Below are 21,718 nucleotides of genomic sequence, written 5' to 3'. Positions count from 1 at the left end.
GCAGGTCTTAATAAAACCTAATAGTCCTTGGATGTATTTATGTCTTCCCTAATGTGTCCTGACTGGGCTTGTGTATATATAAAGGGACCTGAAATTATGATTTAGCCTTGGACTAATCCACCAAGATATTATTCTGAATCAATATGCTGTGAATAATTAATGTAGATTTACCAACACTGGGGTTGGGCTTTGCTCTTTCCATAGATTGATCTGATACTATTCATAGTACCAACATACTGTGATATTTCTCAACTTAAACCAAATGGATATTCACTGCAGTTTTACTGTTAACACTGAATCAAGTCAAAATGGGGGACTGCCACAGGTTATTACTGATAAAGACAAGGAGTGCTGTTTATTGTAGTAGTAGACCAAGGTCTATTAATGCTGCCTTTAAGTATTGAGTCATTTATCTTGAAAGGATGAAACTACAGAAGTGAACAAAAAAGACAGCAGGATCCTACATCATAAATTAGCAGTTTATAACCAGTTTTCCATTTCAATTCATTTAAAATAGGTACACATGTAATTGGATTCTATATCCTTTTTCTAAATCAATAAGAAATGTTTGACATATTATTTACAATCATACACAGATGAACAACATGGTTGCCATGGTTACTTCAGCGCTACACAGGAAACATTATTCACAATGCGAATTCCATAAAAAAATCAGCATTTCCAGGTACAATAGTCATTTACAACATTAACAATGTCTACACTGTATTTCTGATCAATTTGATGTTATTTTAATGGACAATTTTTTTTAGTTTTTCTTTAAAAAACAAGGACATTTCTAAGTGACCCGAAACGTTTCAACGGTAGTGTATATATAAATAAATATAATTCAAATAATAAAGAAGAGAAAAAAGGCAAACTTATGATTGACTGGGACACACCACTGAACAAAGGGGCTTGACAGGTATTTTTCACCCAGACTCTCCACTTGACATTATGCTGATGACCACTGTCACAGAATTTGCAGAGACCAGTAATTACTTATTTTCTGACCAGTGAATAGCATACACTACAATTGCTAATTTGAACCCTTAAAAGAGTCTGGAATGCTGGTTTTGGGCTTTTGACATAATTTGAGAGAAAAGTAACACATTTTAAAAGCATAACACAAGCAGGATGAAAATCAAAACATTACTCTTCCATAGTTTGTAACAGTTTACATCAGGGCTTCCCAAACCCCTACCAGGCCCTACCCCAGTTCACAGTGGCGTTGGCACTGTTAACAACTAGAAGCCCATGTCTGTGCATGTGTTTATTTCCCCACCAGACTGAACAAGATTAAAATAAACATTCACAAATTAAGTACAACCCTCCTACAAGGTCACATGTTCATAATTGTTAATTAATGCACTCACAGCCCTATTTATAATTAGCTGCTTTTAGCTAGCATACTGGAAACTGACAGTGCTTTCTGGCATCCCCTTGTTGATCAATCAGCAGGGAGAACAGTCAACTGAAAGGAAGTAGTAATTAAAATATGCTTTAGTCGATCTACATCAGCTGTAAAAACTATGTTAATATCTCATATAAGACTTTCTGTTGTAGAGCAGAGGCTGCTGAGGGGAGGGCGGCTCAAAATAATGGCTGGAATGGAGCAAATAGAATGGCATCAAGCACATGGAAAGCACCTGTTTGATGCATTTGATAGCATTCCACCTATTCCGCTCCAGCCATTACCACGAGCCCGTCCTCCCCAATTAATGTGCCACCAACCTCCTGTGGTTCAGTGGCCCCACAATGCTATTGCATAAAAACAGAAATGAGCCTGAATCTAGCACACACAACTACTGGTTGGTTCTAGAATGGGTATGAGAATATATTCAGTTTGACTTCTCTTTTCATCCCCTCAGCTTAAGAGGCCATGACAGCACAGCACATAGGGGAATACTTTTGGGTCAATGTCAATAATTTTACTCCCAATGCGTCCTTCATATCTGACTGATATCCTACTTAAAGATGCAGTCCGAGATCTTTAGCACAAAAACAAATAATGTTTGCATGACTTAACATATCGTACTAAATGGATGACGTAGTACACAATTGGATGAAGTAGTGAACAAAAAATGGGCACCCATTTTGGCTCGTGAGCTAGTACCACTTTCAAAACTACTGAAATTATAGAAATGTTCGGGGACATCACTTTAAGACAATTTTTTTTACAGCTAAATTCTCATGGATAGGAGGAATCTTTTAAGACAATAAACCTCTACAAAATAACCAATTTATTGTATTGAGAGAGAGAGAAAGAAGCTCAGCCTGTCACCTTTTCTCATGTTACACTGGGTCAAATCTGATCTCCTAAAGGCATCACTAGGGTTGTTAGAGAAGTAAATATGGCATTTTGGATAAATGAGACACCAACATTTCAGTGTTAAAAAATTCCTAAGCTTACTAGAGGAAAATCCTCTCCCTTGCAAGGATGCGTTATGAACATAACGCAATTTCACTTCGTTCTCAATGACTGCCGTTTTCAACATTTATTAAAATGTTTAGGGTTGGCCAATAGGGGGACGATAGCGTCGTATATCACAATGTTGTATGGGTACATAATCGCGCAAGGACAAAGGTTGACATCGCCCAACGTAATTTCATGTAGTTCTCCATTTCTGCAGCCCATATGCCTTCACTTGGTCTAAAAGACTGACATTAAGGATGGATTTAAAGCAAATCTGCCTCATCTGAAAACACTACACCTAACCCTCTTCCATTTGAGGGGGATGTTAAGACTTATGTAAAGTGCTGCATCAGAGAGTAGAAGTACAGTGGTTTGAGCTGCTCTCAGCTGCAGGTGTGTAAGCCTGCCTGTATCGAAAACACAACACACATTAGTATTTAAAATGAAGCGTTTAAAGATGCTTTCCCTTTGAATGATGGTGCAGTCCACCATGCATTTGAATGACTGCTGCATATCACTTCAGAATGACTAGAATCCTGCATCCGAGTGCCTCTCCCTAGGCACACAGCTTTCAGATGGTGAAACACATACTTGGTTATATGGGTTGGGACGCAATGATCAGAGAACGGCAAACCACCGGTGTCAGTGCAAATAAAACATTCAATTAATATCTAACACATCCAAGGTTACTACAGCTTCACTCTCAGTCCATTATTCAATAGTTGATCATTTGAGGTTAAATCCAGCAGGCCTTTCGGTGCATACATTACAGGGAGTAAAACACTTGTTCACCTTACCATAGAACACATTACATGTGAGGGGACATGCAGAGAACAAGATCCGACAACACAACTCTACAAATCAACCTTTTACATCGGTTCAATTTAGCTCGCAGGAAGATTATGAAGACATTATCAGCTGTTCAGTCTACCTTTAGAAGATGCTGAGGGAATCCAACCCAAACAAAGCATATAGGTGTACTGCATATATGGGGTTTTCAGTAACATTTATTGATTAACCTTCCTATGACAACCCAACCACTGGCTAGTGAGGAATTGGGAGTTTCAGTCCCACAGGTAATCAGTTAGCATTATGGTGTAAATGCATACGGCCACCTGGAGTGTTGTTTGAAAAGGCATAAAGCCCAGGTTGGCGATTTACTGCCACCTGCAGTTATGGAATGTTTGCTTACTAGTATAATTCATTGGCTGATCCCTCCCGAAGTCCAAGATGGTATCACGTGATCCTTCCTTAACCAATAGGAAGTCCCATCCAGTTGACTACTTCAAAAATGGTTGAAGTCCTCAATGGCACTGCCCATGCTAAAATTGGCATTTGGGCACTAGTCCTCTATCTAGGATATCCCTACAGTGTAAATACTCCTGTATGCCATCTAACCAGAGAGAAAGGAAAATAAAATACTGAATCTGGGTTTTAAACAAGTTCATGAGATGAAAGAAATAGCAAAACACTTTAATACAAATGTTAGTCAATATTCACATGGATTAACAACAACAGACAGCAGCATTGAGGATTAAGGGGCTTCCACATGCAAAAATCTTAATGTTATGGACAACGGAGTGAAAACCTAGTAATTCAACACCAAATAAAATAGTGTTGGTCATGGGGGAAATTGTATACAACTGCTTTATTTTTCATCCTGATTGATTGCAAAGATTGGATTTTGTGTAGGTTTAGTGTAACTTGCTGGCTGAGTTTCACACATGTACAAAAGCAGACACACACACAGTCCACCAATAGTAACTCTGAATGAAGACACAGCACAACCATGTAGACATCCTTAACATGCAGAGTATAGTCCCGTATCACAGAGCTCTCGTTCCACATCCTCCCGTACCATATTGATCAAGCGCTACATTTGAAGCACACTTATATAAAGTATATTTCCAGAAAAACCCCAAGGTCCCCCATGCAGTCCTTTACAGAGATGGAGAGACCTGAAGAGCAATGTTGTTGTTTGGCATTAAACATTCTGCCTGGCACATTCCTCCCAACACATCACTCCCTTCCAGAGCAGCAGAAAGCTTTATCCATTATCCTCATTCATACCTCAGGGGCACAGCAGGATCTACAGCAAACAGAGAGAGAGCGAGAGAGAAGCAAAGCAACACTAGATTTACACCATACGGTTAACAATGTCCTCCAGGTAATGTTGGTTCCTCGTTAATACAGCTGACGCAGGGGCATTGGCCGATCTCTTCCAAGCCCGCTGATGTTCAGTGCGTGCCATTACCTTGTCAGGGTCCGTACTACCCAGCATGCCTCACAGAGGCAGCCTGGTGACCCTTTCACGTTGCGGAGGAGCAGTGAGTCCGAGTGAGCGGGGGTGGAGGTGAGATTCAATGTGATGCGGCAGTACGCTGTCTGGCTGGTTGCTTGTTCTCTCGTGCCTGTACTGCAAACATAGAGACCCGGGAGGAAGAGGGGCTAGGGCGGACCCGTACCCCACACCCTTGTCGTTCCCCTTCCTCTGGAGGGGCGGGGCCAATCACTCACTTCCCCAGCCGCTGCTCACAGGAGGCGTAGCGCTGCAAGGCGCTGAATAAGTCCTCATAGGTGACGTCTACATGGGAGGGTAAGGAGCTGCAGGAGAGAGGGAGGATTTTAGAGAGAAACTACAGAGACACTTCTAGCCTACCTCAGATGGCAGTAGCTATGGGCAGTAGAGTAAAATCTATGAATATAAAATAATGTTGGTAAAATAGATACCAAGCAATAAGTGATGAACAGAAATGTTACCATGTTACATTAGTTAAAAGGCGTACTCCAAATACAATTATGTAAAAAATCTCCTGTGATTCCCGAAAGCTGCTGCTTGAGTTAATGTCTAAAGCAGTTACAGCACTATATGGCCATCTAGTGTTTGATGGAGGTCAAGGCCCAAAATGTCCTTGCAAATCCCTGACAATGATAGGACTCTAGTACCCAAAAGCCTGTTTATTAAGCATGGGCAGGGCCATTGACTACTTCAAAATAGTGAAAGTCCTCAACTGGGTGGGACTTCCTATAGGTTAAGGAAGGTTCACATAATTCCATCCAGGTCATCAGAAGGGATCAGCTAATGATTTAAACTTGTGAGCAAACATTACATAACTGTAGGTGGCAGCACGCACCCTTTCAGTTTGTTAACCAACTTTTTGGGCGGTAGGAAGCCTAGTGGTTAGAGCGTTGGGCCAGTAACCGAAAGGTTGCTAGATCAAATCCCCGAGCTGACAAGGTAAAAATCGATCGTTCTGCCCCTGAACAAGACCGTTAACTCACTGTTCCTAGGCTGTCATTGTAAATAAGAATTTGTTCTTACTTGCCTAGCTAAATAAAGGTTACAAAAAGAATTAAACATGTAAAAAATGGAAATAGTAGAAGAAAATTGACAACTTCAAAATGGAGCCTGTGTGCTCACAAATGCCATAATGTGACAGATACAAAGAAGTGTCTTCTCTCATGTTGCAAATAAAGTATTTCTGGGAAAAATTAATGTTGCTTTGTAAAGACCCACATTCAATAATGTGGGCCAGTCTGACAACTTCATGTCTGCCAAATAACGATACATTTATAGTCAGGTTTCCATTGACCCAGGTTTACTCGACAAAAGCAATGTCCAGTAAATATTAGGCAAATATTAGTCAATTATTGCATTCTATAGCCTACATGCTGGCTTTCGCAGGCTATAGGCCTACCTGATACGTCAAACAGATAGGTGGGAGGGCATACAGGCTGTCACCAACTTATTAATACCCAATTTGCCGACATAGGAAACACATTCAACCACTACATTTTTATTCAACACTCGTTTTCTTCCGAAGTGATGCCATCACATCCAGCTATCTTTATCAACACAAGATAGTTAAATGGAAATGTAGCCTAGCATGCAATTGTCGATTTTCTATGATTTAATTATTATTATTTTTTTTTATCACTGGACCAGTTAAAGGGTAGCCTAGTGGTTAGGGCGTTGGACTAGTAACCGAAAGGTTGCAAGTTCAAATCCCCGAGCTGACAAGGTACAAATCTGTCGTTCTGCCCCTGAACAGGCAGTTAACCCACTGTTCCTAGGCCGTCATTGAAAATAAGAATTTGTTCTTAACTGACTTGCCTAGTTAAATAAAGGTAAAAATAAAATAAAAAAGGAAACATAGCTATGTCTAGAAATAGGATTTCTGCAATTTTTAGTGATGCATCATAATCTGTCAAGTCGCATCTTATGAAGGCTGAACTGCATAATTTCCCCTCCGTTTCCATTAAAACAGCACTGCTATTTATACTGGATTCACAGCAGTGTTTTAAAAAGCCTTGTCAATCTGTCAAGACAGGAGACAAATTAGGCAGCAGGCAGGTTTACCAGTTAATCTCCACAGATAAGCACAACAGGCCCATATCAATTCTACTCAGGAGGCAAAGCAAAGGCATGCACACAAACTCTCCCTCTCTGTCACACACACACACACACAGAGTGGTTATGAGGAATAAGAAAGGAACCTCATTGTTATTCGTGTCCAGCTCTTTAGAGCAGCGGCTATCCCAGCAGTCTTCTACACGAGTGAGGCAGCCTTATCGAACGTGTGCACACAGACAGACACCGTACAATACTCACATGAACTCTGTCAGTCTGATGTGCCAGGGCAGGAATCCCAGGGTGCTTTCTACTGGGCCGAACTTCAGAACCAGGTCTGGATCTGGTGTACTCTTCGACTCTGCACATACAGAGACAGCATGGAGAGAGATCAATGGAACAACCAATCACTGGAAATTTCAGAGTGCACCGTTTCGAGCATTTCAGAGGTTGGTTTGCATAAGGACTGTGGAAAAGATTAAGAAATAACCATCTGAAATGCCTTTTCTTTTTTGAGAGGAGGGTGTTAAAGCACTACAGCAGCAGCTTGCCAAGCCCCATAGACACTGACTGCTGAGGAACAGCTGCACTCACTGGCCCAGAGAAGTAAACACACAATAACTTCACTGTACACTACACTGGATGTGATTGGATTCGACTCAACTGCACTGAAGTGAACTCTGCTATCCTCTGTAGTTTATATTCTATCTGGAGACCATCTTTCTCATCAGTTTGTTCACATTTCTGCCTTCGGTCTCATCCATCACCTTCTACAAGAGTTTTGATTTGTGAGTGCAAACGGATGTGTTCCACTAAAGTAATGGTGATGTGATTTACAGCTAGTGAGGGTGATCAGTCTTAGCCAGGGGCTAACGATGGGCAGAGCCGGGGCGGGCAAAGGGCTCAGGTCAAAAAACCCACATTGAGAGAGGAGCTCTGGCTCAGAGTGCTTCATCTTCTACATCTTTTGATCAAACACTGTTGGAGCTGCTCTAACAGGGGGCTCCTTGACCTTTACCCAATTTCTGTCCTCCATCCTTCCTGAGCTTCAAATAGAGTGAAATTCCTACTCTGAACATCATGCCAAAGAAGAGCTGGTGAGCTAAGCTTCACTGACTGTACTCCAGCTTGTAATAGTGCAGCACAGATTAATATCAGATGATTTACAGTCTATGATTAATACTGTTATGATCAATAGAATGTCTATGGGCTTTATCTTGACGATTAAGCAATTAAATAAAGGTGTTGTCCCAGTCAACGAATAACAATACACTAAAGACCAGTAAGAACCAATGGCATGTCCTCCTGCTGATCTTGGGGCCTCCTCACCTCTGAGTAGGGAGTCCAACATAGTGACATTGATGTCTTTGGATGTCTTTTCCCTCTGCTCCACAGCTCTACACAGCTGCTGTGCTGCCTGCACGATCCTCAGCTTGCCGTCTTCTGGAGACAGCACCTTCAACACAGACTGACACGACAGCACTGTGGAAACAGAGGAATAGAGTCATAATGCGCCCCACAAACACACATACCGGTACTCAGGCACGCACACACACACTAATCATAACAATCAATGGTAAACATGTCAGGTGTCTGTTTGACTGAAGGTTAGTGGGTGGGAATGCCTGCTTTACAATCCTGCTGTTACGCTTTAATATATGGAATGCTGTTTGGGTATTTGGGTGTCAAAAACTATACACGTCAAATAACACTATTTGACATGTCAAATAAAACAATTATATGATAGAAAGTTGTGTGCTGAATTTGCACGAGCAAGCCACGCTCCACCACTACGATCAGTAGCAATGTCAATTGCTGTACAAAAAATAAGTCTGCAAACAAGCACACACCGGCCACGAACGATGTGTTCACAACACCGCGTGGCTAATAAGGCATTATGTGTTCAACCGAATAGGAAAACGTTTGTGTGAGCATTTGAAATAAGATCAGGATCAAACGAGCAGGATCAAAAATGCTTGCGAATATCTTTGATACAGATTTTATTAGCAACTTCTGCAGTAGCTAGCTAGCTTTAGCAGTCTACTCAGTACACACAAGTGGTTCCCCCACAACGCCCTCCTCAGAGTTAGACCCCAAAAAAGCCACGTTGTATTGTTTTTCCTCTGGAAGCGTGTTCAATACACATAGTAGGATGACTGACACAATAAATGTAGCTCAATTCAGATTCCCGCAATAAGAGCTACAACGCAAATGTTCTCTGGGTGTCACTGAGTAGACTGATGACCCATGTCATTGATCCACAAACCATAGGTAAGACTGTACAGTGCAATATGATTGTCAGTATGCACAATAAGCTGACTGGGCAGGTGATTTCCCTCAAAGTCCCTGATAAGAGCTACGGCGATAATATTTGTGTAAACTCTTCACAGTTGTGTTCTGTGGTTGTCACTGATTAGACTGATAACCCATGTCATTGATCCACAATCCATAGGTAAGGCTGTATAGTGAAATAAGTATGCCCCCAATGCAAACTACCTGCCCTCCAGGACACCTACAGCACCCGATGTCACAGGAAGGCAAAAAAGATTATCAAGGACAACAACCACTCGAGCCACTGCCTGTTCACCCCGGTAGTATCCAGAAGGTGAGGTCAGAACAGGTGCATCAAAGCTGGGACCGAGAGACTGAAAAACAGCTTCTATCTCAAGGCCATCAGACTGTTAAACAATCATCACTAGCACAGAGAGGCCGTTGCCTATATACAGACTTGAAATCATTGCCCACTTTAATAAATGGAACACTAGTCACTTTAATAATGCCACTTTAATAATGTTTACATATCTTGCATTACTCATCTAATATGTATATACTGTATTCTATAAGATCTATAAGATCTATTGCATCTTAGCCTATACGCACTGACATTGCACATCCATATATTTATATATTCTATTTATTCTTATTCTATCCCTTTACTTAGATGTGTGTATTAGGTATTTGTTGTGGAATTGTTAGATATTACTTATTAGATATTGCTGCACGGTTGGAACTAGAAGCACAAGCACTCGCAATAAACATCTCCTAACCGTGTCTATGTGACCAATAAAATTTGATTTGATTTTAAAGTCTAATACATCCAGTGTGATTTAAACATATTTTTGTCAAATTAACAAATTGCCTTTGTTAAATTTATATAACATTTCAATCTTGTTTAGCATGATTTATTAAATTATGGCACAATTCCACTATTTGTATTCATTTGCATCACTGTCAATTACAGACTTATTTTGAAGGCAAACCACAAAATTCCACTATTGTGGCTAATCCTTATTGTGTGTCTAGCTTCACATTGGCGGGTCCGACCACCGTTAATCAAATAACATGCTGACCTCACTGCACGCGGCGCAAAATACATTTACACATACATGTTATTCAATCATTAAATCCACAATGCTGTCTGCGTAGCCAGGTGCTAAAATAGAACTTGGTTCCATTTGTGACGTTTGATGAGCTGTAAGTCCTGCCTTTCCCATCTCCTCATTGGTTTTTAGGAGCATATACCCATGTGGGTGAATGAAGGATGAACTGAGGTCCACAATCCAGTCGGTAGTGGTAATGCACCTTAAAGTTGGTTGGCAACCGACGTTGTGGCAGATGAATCGGAATTAGTTGGGTAACATAGATAATTAAGATGTTTTATTTGCATAATATGCTTATGTGAGATACTTGTCATTAGAATGTATCCTTTTGGACTATAATGTTGGCAGTTGCACTTTTCCCTCAGCTAGGGCTCAGTCACTTGGGGCCCAGAGAGGGGAGAGGTCAGGCTTGTCTTTCACATGTCCCTGGTGCCATGCAGAATATCAGAAAGGGAAGAGGACAGAACAGAACATTGTCTTCATATGTGAATGTGTCTTTACCTATTTTTAAACCATGTGAAGGGATGGCGTGATTAATGGGGAACCAATTACTTGTCTCCACAATGTCTGTGTGCCAGTCACTCCCTCCTTTTCCCATTGGGGGGAGGTGTATGGCAGTGTCTGGAAACATTGTATGTCCTCTCTGATCTTACACTTATTCTGGGATAGTGTATGACCTAGAGGCTCGCTCCCCTCAGTGAGCTTGTCCAGGAGTGGGGTCAAGAGGGGGTTTACTTGAGATGGGAGTATCTAGAGTCAATAATTGATATATGCCATTGGATGAGTTGGTGTTTTTGAAGTAACAGCAACGAGATTAGAACCTCGTCTGAGGGACCAAACTCAACGATAATTAATAGCGAATGTTATCTGGCTATGGGATAGTCCTTTCTCAAGAAAAAGTATTTATTTGTGAACAGTTCCTAAGATCTGTGATTCGTCATGTAAGTTGAGAGTGGTGTATCTTGGCTATAAAAGATCCTTGTAATTTTCTGTAGTCTCTTCTCAACGGTTCATTAGAAATAGTGAATTGTTGAAAGTCAAATGCTATTGCAAAGCTTATTATTAAAGATGTAGTTTAACTATAACTCTGACTGGTGTGTAGTTTGTAACTCTCCTCATTTGGTAAAGCAGAAATATGCCACCACAACGTATAAAGTCCAAAGAAGAAGAAGCCTGAAGGAGGAGAGATTACTAGAAACGAACTCGGTTTACCCTTTGATCTGTGGATTAATTGTTGGAGTTTAATTGTTGGAGTAGAGGACCTTGTGCATTTCAGGTATAATAACAACTCAATGTTTTTATCCCAGTACAAATTAGCTAGCAACAGCAATTGCCATAAATGTTTAATGCTTTTTGACATGTCTCCAAATTAATATAGCCTTTTCAGAGTTCGTTTTGATATTTCAACCTGCGTGTCTTGATCGCATCTGGAGTGGATGGACAAAAATCAACATGCGCGAGCGGTCTGGTCAGCATGTAAGAACTGTCTTATATATTATGGGTATTTTAGATGACACCTAGCCTAGATAGTTAGCTAGCTAACAATAGCTACTGAAACAGATTGTCATTTTGTTATGTTTTTGGGAAAGAACATTGTTTGCATCCATCAGCTAGCTAGCTTTTTTTATGACCAGCACTGTCCAGCGCTTGGGGAAGTGTGTCTGCGCACGTATGGCAGCAGAAGGTGCGCGAGACAACTTTACCAGCATCATACGATACGTAACGGGTGAATCGTTGTGACATATGAAATACGAGTGACAGTGTAATCAATGTGTCATAACTATGTAAAAAATGTATGAATGTGCTACATTATTACGCGACAGTGCAGTCATATTCAGATCCTGATTGGTCAACAAGCTTATTTGATGCGTTAAAGTGTAATTTGATGTGTATCTTTCTTGACACGCAAAGACCCAAACGGCGTTCCATATTAATATTACATTTATAGGTTACAAAACAAATGAATAACAAGAGAACATAGAGATCCTATAATTTGTAAGTTATACAAGTAAATTATAGGTTCTATGAAAGGGAAAAACAATAATTCCTTGAAGAGAATTATTCTGGGTTGTGTTCCTTTACTACTCTATATGGTCTGTGTGTGTGTGAGACCGTGTGTCATAACAGATTGACTTGCTCAGGGGATAATGGTGTAGTTGCCAACCGCAGACGGCCAGTAAGACTACACAATAGAATAGATCTTAATCAGTCAATACAGGCTGGCTGCAGTGCACATGCTCTTCAATAAACAAATGCCACAGATGATGATGCAATCATGCTTTCAAGCCTGGTGTATTGGAATAATATTCATAATCCGTTTCAAACTTCATTCCATAAGTGATGATGAATTGTGAATATTACTCCAGATTGCCTTGCAATCTAAATTGCCCTAAAGGGTTTCATATATTATTTAGTATCCAATAGAATTGAATTGATTATTCATACTACACATGGCAGAACTCTGAATGCCTCTTCTCTTCTTGGTTGTAGTCCGTCTAATTCTTCTGGTTTAACCTGATTATGGCATACTACAGTAGTAAGGACGGAGAATAGCAGAGAAACCACAGGGCATGTCCCATTGTTCCAGATGTTGAGAGGCCGTATGTATCAAGCGTCGAGTAGGTGTAGGGGTGCTGATTTAAGATCAGTTTAGTGCAGTGTTTCTTAATCCTGGTCCCGGGGACCGAAAGGGGTGCACATTTTAGTTTTTGCTCTGGCACTTGGAGCTCTAAATTAATTTGTTTTATTGGTAGCACTGGTGCTCCTAATTTTGAAAAGTTAGGAGCACCACATAAAATTTAAGTGCACCAGAAAAATAGATTATTAAATTGATGGATATAGCTTATATAAGGCCTATATGAATCCTACTTACATTTGAAGCACATCTCCTGATAAAGGAAGATCTGCTCAGTTGATTCAGAACATTCCCTTGAACAAACATTCTGATCTACACCACCACTGGTAGCAACCTGTATTAGAGTTAACGTTTGGCATTTAGTTCGCGATTAGCATTATGCCAGCTTCCATAGACTAGGATTGTATGTGTGTAATTATTGATTTTTTTGTGGAGTGCTGGTCTAAAGCGGCACTCCACAAAAAAATCAATAATTACACACATACAATCCTAGTCTGAGATGCATACAGCCCCTGCTGTTCAGTGTTCAAGTGTCTCACCTTGTTGGTCCTGTTTGTCAGTGCCATTGTTAAGGAACTCCACAGAGAGCTGCTTGGAGCCTTCTAGATCTAGGAGCTCCTGCTGCTGCTTCAGGATCTCATCCATCAGCCTTGAGTTGTTCCTCCTGAAGACACCTGGGAACCAAAAGGGTCATGGCTAGAAGGGATCCATCTTTAGTCAAATTAATGTCAGATTTTATTTTTTGTAGCAGGTTAGGAGAACTTATGCAGCAGTTTAGGAGAAATAACATAGCAGGTTAGGATAATTAGGTTAAGGTTAGGGAAAGGGCTAGCTAAAATAAATAAAATAAAATCTACTTTTGACATTAATTTCACAAAAGCTGGATCCCTTCTAGCCATGACCAACCAAAATGGATATGTTATCTGTTGGGGGGAGTTTCAACCTCTCACTGGGGGTTAGGAACATTGGGCACATCCGAACTTAACCGAAAGACGAAAAAACAAGGAGATTTGCAACCTTTCAAAACTGATACCTAAAATTAACAAAATATTATAAGAAGTCTCATAATTAGGGGGGAATAATGCATCATATGCCAGATTTGGCTGTGAGAGACTGATGACACAAGTCAGCAGACATTGAGGAACCACACCACTCAAGAAGGCATAAACAATATTTTGTGTCTGTGGTACATATTATTTTTATTTAACTAAGCAAGTCAGTTAAGAACAAATTCTTATTTACCATGACGACCTACCCCGGCCAAACCCGGACGACGCTGGGCCAATTGAGCGCCGCCCTATGGGACTCCCAATCACAGCCGGATGTGATTGAGACTGGATTCGAACCAGGGACTGTAGTGACACCTCTTGCACTGAGATGCAGTGCCTTAAACCGCTGTGCCACTCGGGAAGCAAGAACATAAATACTGTGTGTGTATAACCTTCAGTTAAGCCAATTCCCTCTAGGCTCAGAGAATAGGTGAAAAAGCCACAGGGCAAATCTTGAAAGCCTATTGAGAGTCGGGACTCCACCAGTTGAAATCATATTCTATAATCTAGCTATACAACATTGTTAGAGTTGATAGAAAATAAACTATTACACTCCAGCGGTTTCTCTAATGACAAGACATGCCATTTGGGAACGAGGGCAGGGCCCAAAGACCATTTATAAACTGGGTGGTTGGAGACCTGAATGCTGATTGGCCGACAACCGTTGTAGATCAGACCATATACAACAGTATGACGACACGTTTTTTTACTGGTAATTACAAAACATTCAATTGTACTGCTGTAATTACGTGGCTAACCTGTTTATAATAGCATTAGGCACCTGAGGCCTAAGCAGATATAGCACAAATTATGGAAGAAGGCTGGGTAAAGCTATTTGACTATCAGAATTGATAATAGATAGCTAGGTAACAGTTATCCAAGGCAACTAACAACGTACCATGAATAGGAAAGTTCAACAATCGCTGATTACAAACAAATCAAAATATGGCTGGCTGGCTGGCAAGGGTCTGCACTGCAGCGCACGTGACTGTCTGGTGGTGCGGTATTTAGCAACACTTCCTGGTGTCAATTATTATAAATAAAATAACGAAGAAATGAAATAATCTTACCGTAATTATCGTACACACTGACATAAGAAATGCCGACTGCCATGCACCACACCACAAGGTTGGCTATATCTGTGTACCGTGGCTCCTCTTCCGCTATCAATAAGCCGATATGGTCAGGCAGCTTCTCCAGAGATTTCCCATCCGCCCCCCAGCGATACCGACGACCAACGCGTTTACCGGGTGCTGGGACAATATTTTTTTGGTTAGGAAACGAGAGAGCTATCGGCACAATAAGCGCCGTTAAGGCTCGTGACCACAGTTGCCCATTCCAATTCCGAAGACGGAGTCGGAACCAAGTGATAAGCGTTCTATGAATGTGAAGAAGAACATGCAGAACCTGCCACACGAACTCGTACACTATTGCCATTATGCCGCCCTCCTCGACAAAATCTCGAAATTGAATAATTATCAGGTATCTACCGAGCTCTGCATTTCAAGTCTAGATATGGATACAGACTAATCTCCTCCTGTGAGCCATTTAGCGTACTGCCAACGCCTCAGTTTACACGGCTGCCATCTTCATCCAACCTTTACCCTCTGAACCCGAAGGATACACGTAGCTCACTGATTGGACGATTCAGCAAATATGAAATCACGCGAGATCTACGTAGGGTTGTTTTTTTCTTCTATGTAATGAAACAGGCAAGGGAGCAGGTCTCTATCCCTCGACCTTCTAGCCCGAAGTCCAGCGCGCTATCGACTGTGCTGCAAAAGCATCCTCAAGCGGCAGAGTCGATATCCGCGCTTATAAACCCAGTTACGTTACAGTATATTAACGATTACACAAATTAATGTGCATCCCGCCACCTATTATGCGGGATGGAAACAGGATTCCCTCCAAAAAACCTGAACAAATTACAAAAAAAATACAATAAATCAAACAACCTTTCTGTTAAAAAAATTAAACAGATCTGATCCCTATGTAATCGGTGTGAAATAGCTAGTTAGGTAGCCGGGTGCGGCTTATAGCGTTTCAATCAATGACGTCACTCGCTCTGAGACCTTGAAGTAGTTGTTTCCCTTGCTCTGTAAGGGCAGCGGCTTTTATGGAGCGATAGGTAATGATGTTTTGTGGGAGGCAGTTGTTGATGTGTGCAGAGGGTCCCTGTTTCGGGGCGAGGAGAGGGACGGAAGCTAAATCTGTTACACCTACACAGGCTCAAGGCGAATCTGGTAGGGTGGGTCTTCTGGCGCCAGTAGCCCTTGCAAGTCTTCAGATGTAAAATCCTTAAATCCCCAAAACTTTTCTGCTGCAGCCACAATAATGTCCAGTTTCATAGACTTCTTTGAGACTTGTGCTCTACAGTTTATAAATGTGTTAATGAACACAACAAAATCCACATTTTTAACACACGGTATCTTTTGTCTGGCAGCAAACATTTACTACGGGCTGTGGTGTATCCACTACCATATATTCACTAGCATCACTAGTCACTCAATGATTTTAATCGCCTCTGCATAGGAGATTTGATTGACCGCTCTAGCTTTTGCCACCTCAATCTCCTTCACCCTTAAAGGGCACTCCAGTAACTCAGGATCATGATCCCCACCACAATTGCAACACTGTCATCCTTCTACACACATTTATTTCAGTATACTGTTTTGTCTGCACACACTTGAAACATGGCCAAATCCTTTACAATTCTAACACTGCAGTGGTTTGGAGACGAAAGCTCTTACAGCCTATCTTACATAACCAAGCTTCACATGCATAGGTATTTGCTCTTTATAAAAAAACAACAGGACCGACAGACTTTCTTCATTTTCCCCCATTCACCCAGTGGGTCAGACGCAGGGCACCAACCACACCAGGAATGATCTTTGTCGCCCCTGAGATGACTCCTTTGACGGGTGCTCTACTCAAATTCAAAACACAACACTTCTGTTGTCCGGATTCTCTTGAGGCCCACTGCAATCTTCCCCTGTTCTTCAGAAATACAATTAATAAGACCACTCCACTTTTCCAAGCCCATGCTTCACAATCTTCGACACCTCAAATGGGTTTGCCACATATGCATCCTTACTCAACAAACGTATCCCAATAAGAAGAGATTCATTATCATTCACACACGTATTATCCACTGCAATTTTAGAAAATGTCATTTTTGTTCCAGTTTTTGATACTACTGTTGTCCATTCAGAACATTCGTCTTCACCAAATTTGCTTGACACGCTACTGGATTCGAACTCAGCATCCACTTCCGCCATCTTCCCACTTCCCGTCCGCCCGTCCCCTCAAACGCATGCCGAGATACTCTGGTTGTTCTTTTTGTCAGAACCTAGAGGTGTCCACTAGTTACCACATCCACAATTTCACATTTGGCTATATTGTAAACATTCATTATTAACAAACATGAAAACAAAACATTTGCTGTTTGTGTTTAATTTAAGGTTAGAGTTAGGAATAAGACTAGCAGTGTGGTTAAAGTTAGGCTTAAGGTTAGGGTTAGGTTTAAAATCCCATTTTTAAGATAAATCGTAGAAATATGTGGGGTTTATTACTTTATGGCTGTAGTAACTAGTGACGACAGAACCCAGAGGTAAAGTGCAGGCAGGTCGTCATTAGTTACCACAGCCACAAAGTCACAAACCTTGCCATTTCAACTACTTCAGGAACAGCAGAGAGAGCACCTCCCTATCCAAATCGACGGGACAGTAATGGGGGAGGTGGAAAGTTTTAAGTTCCTCGGCGTACACATCACGGACAAACTGAAATGGTCCACCCACACAGACATCGTGGTGAAGAATCTTCAACCTCAGGAGGCTGAAGAAATTTGGCTTGTCACCAAAAACACTCACACAACTTTTACAGATGCACAATCGAGAGCATCCTGTCGGGCTGTATCACCACCTGGTACGGCAACTGCTCCGTCCACAACTGTAAGGCTCTCCAGAGGGTAGTGAGGTCTGCACAACGCATCACCGGCGGCTAACTACCTGCCCTCCAGGACACCTACACCACCCGATGTCACAGGAAGGCCAAAAAGATCATCAAGGACAACAACCACCCGAGCCACTGCCTGTTCACCCCGCAATCATCCAGAACGCGAGGTCAGTACAGGTGCATCAAAGCTGGGACCGAGAGACTGAAAAACAGCTTCTATCTCAAGGCCATCAGACTGTTAAACAGCCATCACCAACATTGAGTGGCTGCTGCCAACATACTGACTCAAATCTCTAGCCACTTTAATAATAAAAAATTGGATGTAATGAATGTATCACTAGTCACTTTAAACAATGCCACTTTATATAATGTTAGCATACCCTACATTACTCATCTCATATGTATATACTGTACTCTATACCATCTACTGCATCTTGTCTATGCTGTTCAGCCATCGCTCATCCATATATTTATATGTACATATTCTTATTCATTCCTTTACACTTGTGTGTGTATAAGGTAGTTGTTGTGAAATTGTTAGATTACTTGTTAGATATTACTGCACGGTCGGAACTAGAAGCACAAGCATTTTGCTACACTCGCATTAACATCTGCTAACCATGTGTATGTGATGAATAAAATTCAGCAATACAGAACAATAAACTCAGCAATATAGTGATCAATATCAATGTAGTACTAAAAAATAAGGTAGAACAAAAATACACGTGTAATACAAATAAGAAATAAGAAGAATACGAGATGGTAAGAAGCTTTAAACAGGGTCAGTTCCCAATACCAAATGTCCAGTGTGCAGGGATACTATACTGTAGTGATAGAGGTAAATATGTATAGACCTTACCCGTAACCTTAACTTCAAATTAAGATCTAAAAGCACATTTTAGATTTTATACATTTTTACGATATAGACCATTTTGACTTTGTGGCTGTGGTAACTAGTGGAAACCGTGCAGGTCAAGCACCCTAGAAGTGCAAGTCATTAGTTATCTGTAGCTAGTATTTATTTATTTGTCTATTGTTTTTGTAAAGTGTGCATAACACTTGTTTACAGTATCAACTAAGATGCCACTAAATTCAGAACAAAACAAACACACACAAAAGTAATTACGTGGCTTATCCTATAGCAGATAATTTGCATCTGTTTGTACCAAGTAAATGAAAACTGTAATGATATACTTGTTTATTTATTATTATGTTATTATACATTAGGTATTTAAGGTATATTCTACATCAACCTATTTACCAATGTATATTGCAATGGCTGTTTGTTAATACAGTAGTTCAATGTTTTTCTATAGACTACACAGCTAAAGGTAACTTCCTTAGTATTAATTGCCAAACTACAGTAAAATGTTAAAACATTCAAAATACCCAGTATGTTCAGCTAAACATGAAATTCCCCCGCTACATTTATTTTCTCCATCTACGAATCATAGTCATAATACTCCTCAGTGTCTGTCTGCTCCACTTGGTCCTCAGGTGCGGTTTCCATGAAGTACTCCTCACATCTGTCCTGGGCCATCAGGTACGCTCTCCAGCTGTCCCCCGGCGCACTCACATGCTCGTTACACAGCTCTTTAGGGATCTCCACCCTCCTGGCCAGCAGGGTCCTCTTGACCCCCAGGAGCTCACAGCTGCAGTTCCAGGGGTTCCCGTCTAGGTAGACGGTCCTCAGCCGGGGAAGCAGGTCCAGGGTGATCTGGGGGAGGGAGGTCAGCTTGTTTCTCCTCAAGTTCAACACCTGCAGGCGCTTCAGGGATCTCAGCTCCTGCTCCTGGACGGCCTCGATGCGGTTCCCTTTCAAGTCCAGGCGGATCAGACTCTCTGGAAGCCTGCCAGAGAGACATGTTAACAGAACAGTGCACAGTTGTGTCTGCTCTTACCAAAAGGCCAAAGGAGTCACATGGATCTACAGTTAAGATGTGTTTATCTATCATCTTGTGGTTTTATACTCAAATATGTTTAACCAAAGACCTACAATATGGTTAGGCCACTATTCTACCGATGTATTGTACAAAGATTATTGTACAAATGAGTAATACTCAATTGAATGTACAACACATCTATAATGTATTTCATGAATTTATAAATATGATTCCAAATGTTAGTCTACAACATGCTAATAAAGCACCATATCAAGGGATTAAATACATACCCGTCTGGAATAGAGGAGAGGAGGTTCTGTTCCAGAGCCAGGTTGGTTATGTGAACGCTGTTCCTCAGAGCATTAGCTTCAAAGTTCCAGATTGTGTTATTCTCTAGGAAGAGATGCTTCAGCTGTTTCATTCCAGACAGGTGCTGGAAGGTGACTTCCTGGATGGAGTTCTGTCTGCAGTCCAGTCTTTCCAGTTTGGGGCTCAGTCTACTGGGCAGCACCCTCAGGTGGTTTCCTGGCAGTTCCAGCACTGTGAGGTTGGGCAAGCGAAGGCCACCGTCCACAGAAACCAACCTATTGTAGGACGCAGACAGAGACGTGAGGTTGCGGAGTTGGCCCATCTCGCGGTTTCTCAGTGCTCGTATTTGGTTCCTGTCCAAGTTCAGGTAGGACAGGGCGTGAGGGAGATCGAGTGGGACTCTTGATAGGAGGTTCCCTGGTAAACGCAGTGTCGTCAAGGACTGTAGTGGTGTGAAAAAGGATGAGGGAAAACAGGGGATCTTGTTGTTCCCCAAGCTCAACAGATTCAGTTGGGGGAGTCTCAGAGCACCTTGCACTGTCTCAATTTGATTTCCATCCAGGTAAAGGCACTCCAACTTCTCCAGGGTGGAGAGGGTGTTGGAACGCAGGTTGGTGATCTGGTTATTCTGAAGATCAAGCAGACGTAGTTTCTTCAGCCCCTCAAAGACAGACTCCTGGAGGCCTGTGATCCTGTTGTGGCCCACGTTGAGGGTCTCCAGGCTGGGTGGGAGACCACGGGGGATCTGATGCAGTTTATTCTTCTGTAGATCCAGGCTTCTTAGTAGCCCCTGAGCCCTGAGAGCATTGGCCTCCACCACCTCCACTCCACAGGATGAAATGATCACTTCCTCCAGCTCTGTCAGGCCAGATATGTCTCTACCCTGGAAAAGACAAACATATCAGGAGAAGATATGAACTAATGTGCACCATTATACAAACAATATGCTATTAATCAGAAGTAAATCATCCCTCAGTGTGTTTAAATCAAACTGATTTCTAAGGATTAATTACAAGATTACTAAAATGAAAGGTCGGAAAATGGTTTGATAGTGAATCTATTGTTACCAATGTCACTGATTCTCGATGGTTATTATCAAATTAGCAATTCCACTCTTACCTTTAGTTGCTTGATGTGGTTGTATCCCAGGTTTAGTTTCCTCACATCTTTAGTGATTCCAGTGGGAAAAGACTGCAACCTGAAACACTGCACTGACTTTGCACTATCACACACACACTTCTTTGGACAAACATTGCTACAGATGCACACAAGAGTATGCAATGTAATACTTGCCAGCAAGATCATGAGAAACCGCATCATGAACACCCAGCCTAGTTGGGCATCTCAGTAAAAAAGAACAGCACTCCCTCTTGCTCTGGGGTTTAAATACCTCAGCAAGGATTATGTGGGAGAGAGTAGGTGCTCTGTTTCATTTGGAACAATGGCAGAGATGTTTATCTTGGTTAAAAAACAACATTTGACACCGACAAGGAACTGACACAAACAGTAATAGATAGCCCTTCTGTTTGCGGACGTGAGAAACTTGCTGATAAACCATTTACAACCCATTCAGTTAAACAAAACTATTTCCTCCTCTGTCTATTTGAATACTCTGTCTGCCACTGTCTTGAAGGAGTTGCCATATATTTGCATGTTATGTTTTAAGATATGTTAGATGAACTACCTTAACCCTGATTACTGCATGCACGTGTGGCTAAGTCGCTTTGGATAAAAGCATTGGCTA

General features: G+C 41.5%; 2 protein-coding genes across 2 annotated transcripts; both read right to left on the bottom strand.

Moving 5' to 3' along the window:
• Positions 1-465: 465 nt before the first annotated feature.
• Positions 466-15,454, bottom strand: nus1 (NUS1 dehydrodolichyl diphosphate synthase subunit). The gene is made up of 5 exons (XM_055872796.1): positions 14,899-15,454; positions 13,319-13,453; positions 8,094-8,246; positions 7,026-7,125; positions 466-5,017 (listed from the first exon to the last, which is right to left on the bottom strand). Exons 1-5 carry the CDS (start codon positions 15,263-15,265, stop codon positions 4,927-4,929), a joined length of 846 nt encoding a protein of 281 aa, XP_055728771.1. The 5' UTR covers positions 15,266-15,454; the 3' UTR covers positions 466-4,926.
• A 3,511-nt stretch (positions 15,455-18,965) lies between these two features.
• On the bottom strand, positions 18,966-21,680 carry LOC129817929 (nephrocan-like). The gene is made up of 3 exons (XM_055873526.1): positions 21,094-21,680; positions 19,956-20,857; positions 18,966-19,632 (listed from the first exon to the last, which is right to left on the bottom strand). Exons 1-3 carry the CDS (start codon positions 21,292-21,294, stop codon positions 19,224-19,226), a joined length of 1,512 nt encoding a protein of 503 aa, XP_055729501.1. The 5' UTR covers positions 21,295-21,680; the 3' UTR covers positions 18,966-19,223.
• Positions 21,681-21,718: the final 38 nt, after the last annotated feature.

Source organism: Salvelinus fontinalis, chromosome 20 (assembly GCF_029448725.1).
Source record: "Salvelinus fontinalis isolate EN_2023a chromosome 20, ASM2944872v1, whole genome shotgun sequence".
In the NCBI taxonomy this organism is placed as follows: Eukaryota; Metazoa; Chordata; class Actinopteri; order Salmoniformes; family Salmonidae; genus Salvelinus; species Salvelinus fontinalis.
The sequence above is the reverse complement of the archived record's forward strand: the minus strand, read 5'-3'. Positions and strand labels throughout refer to the sequence as shown.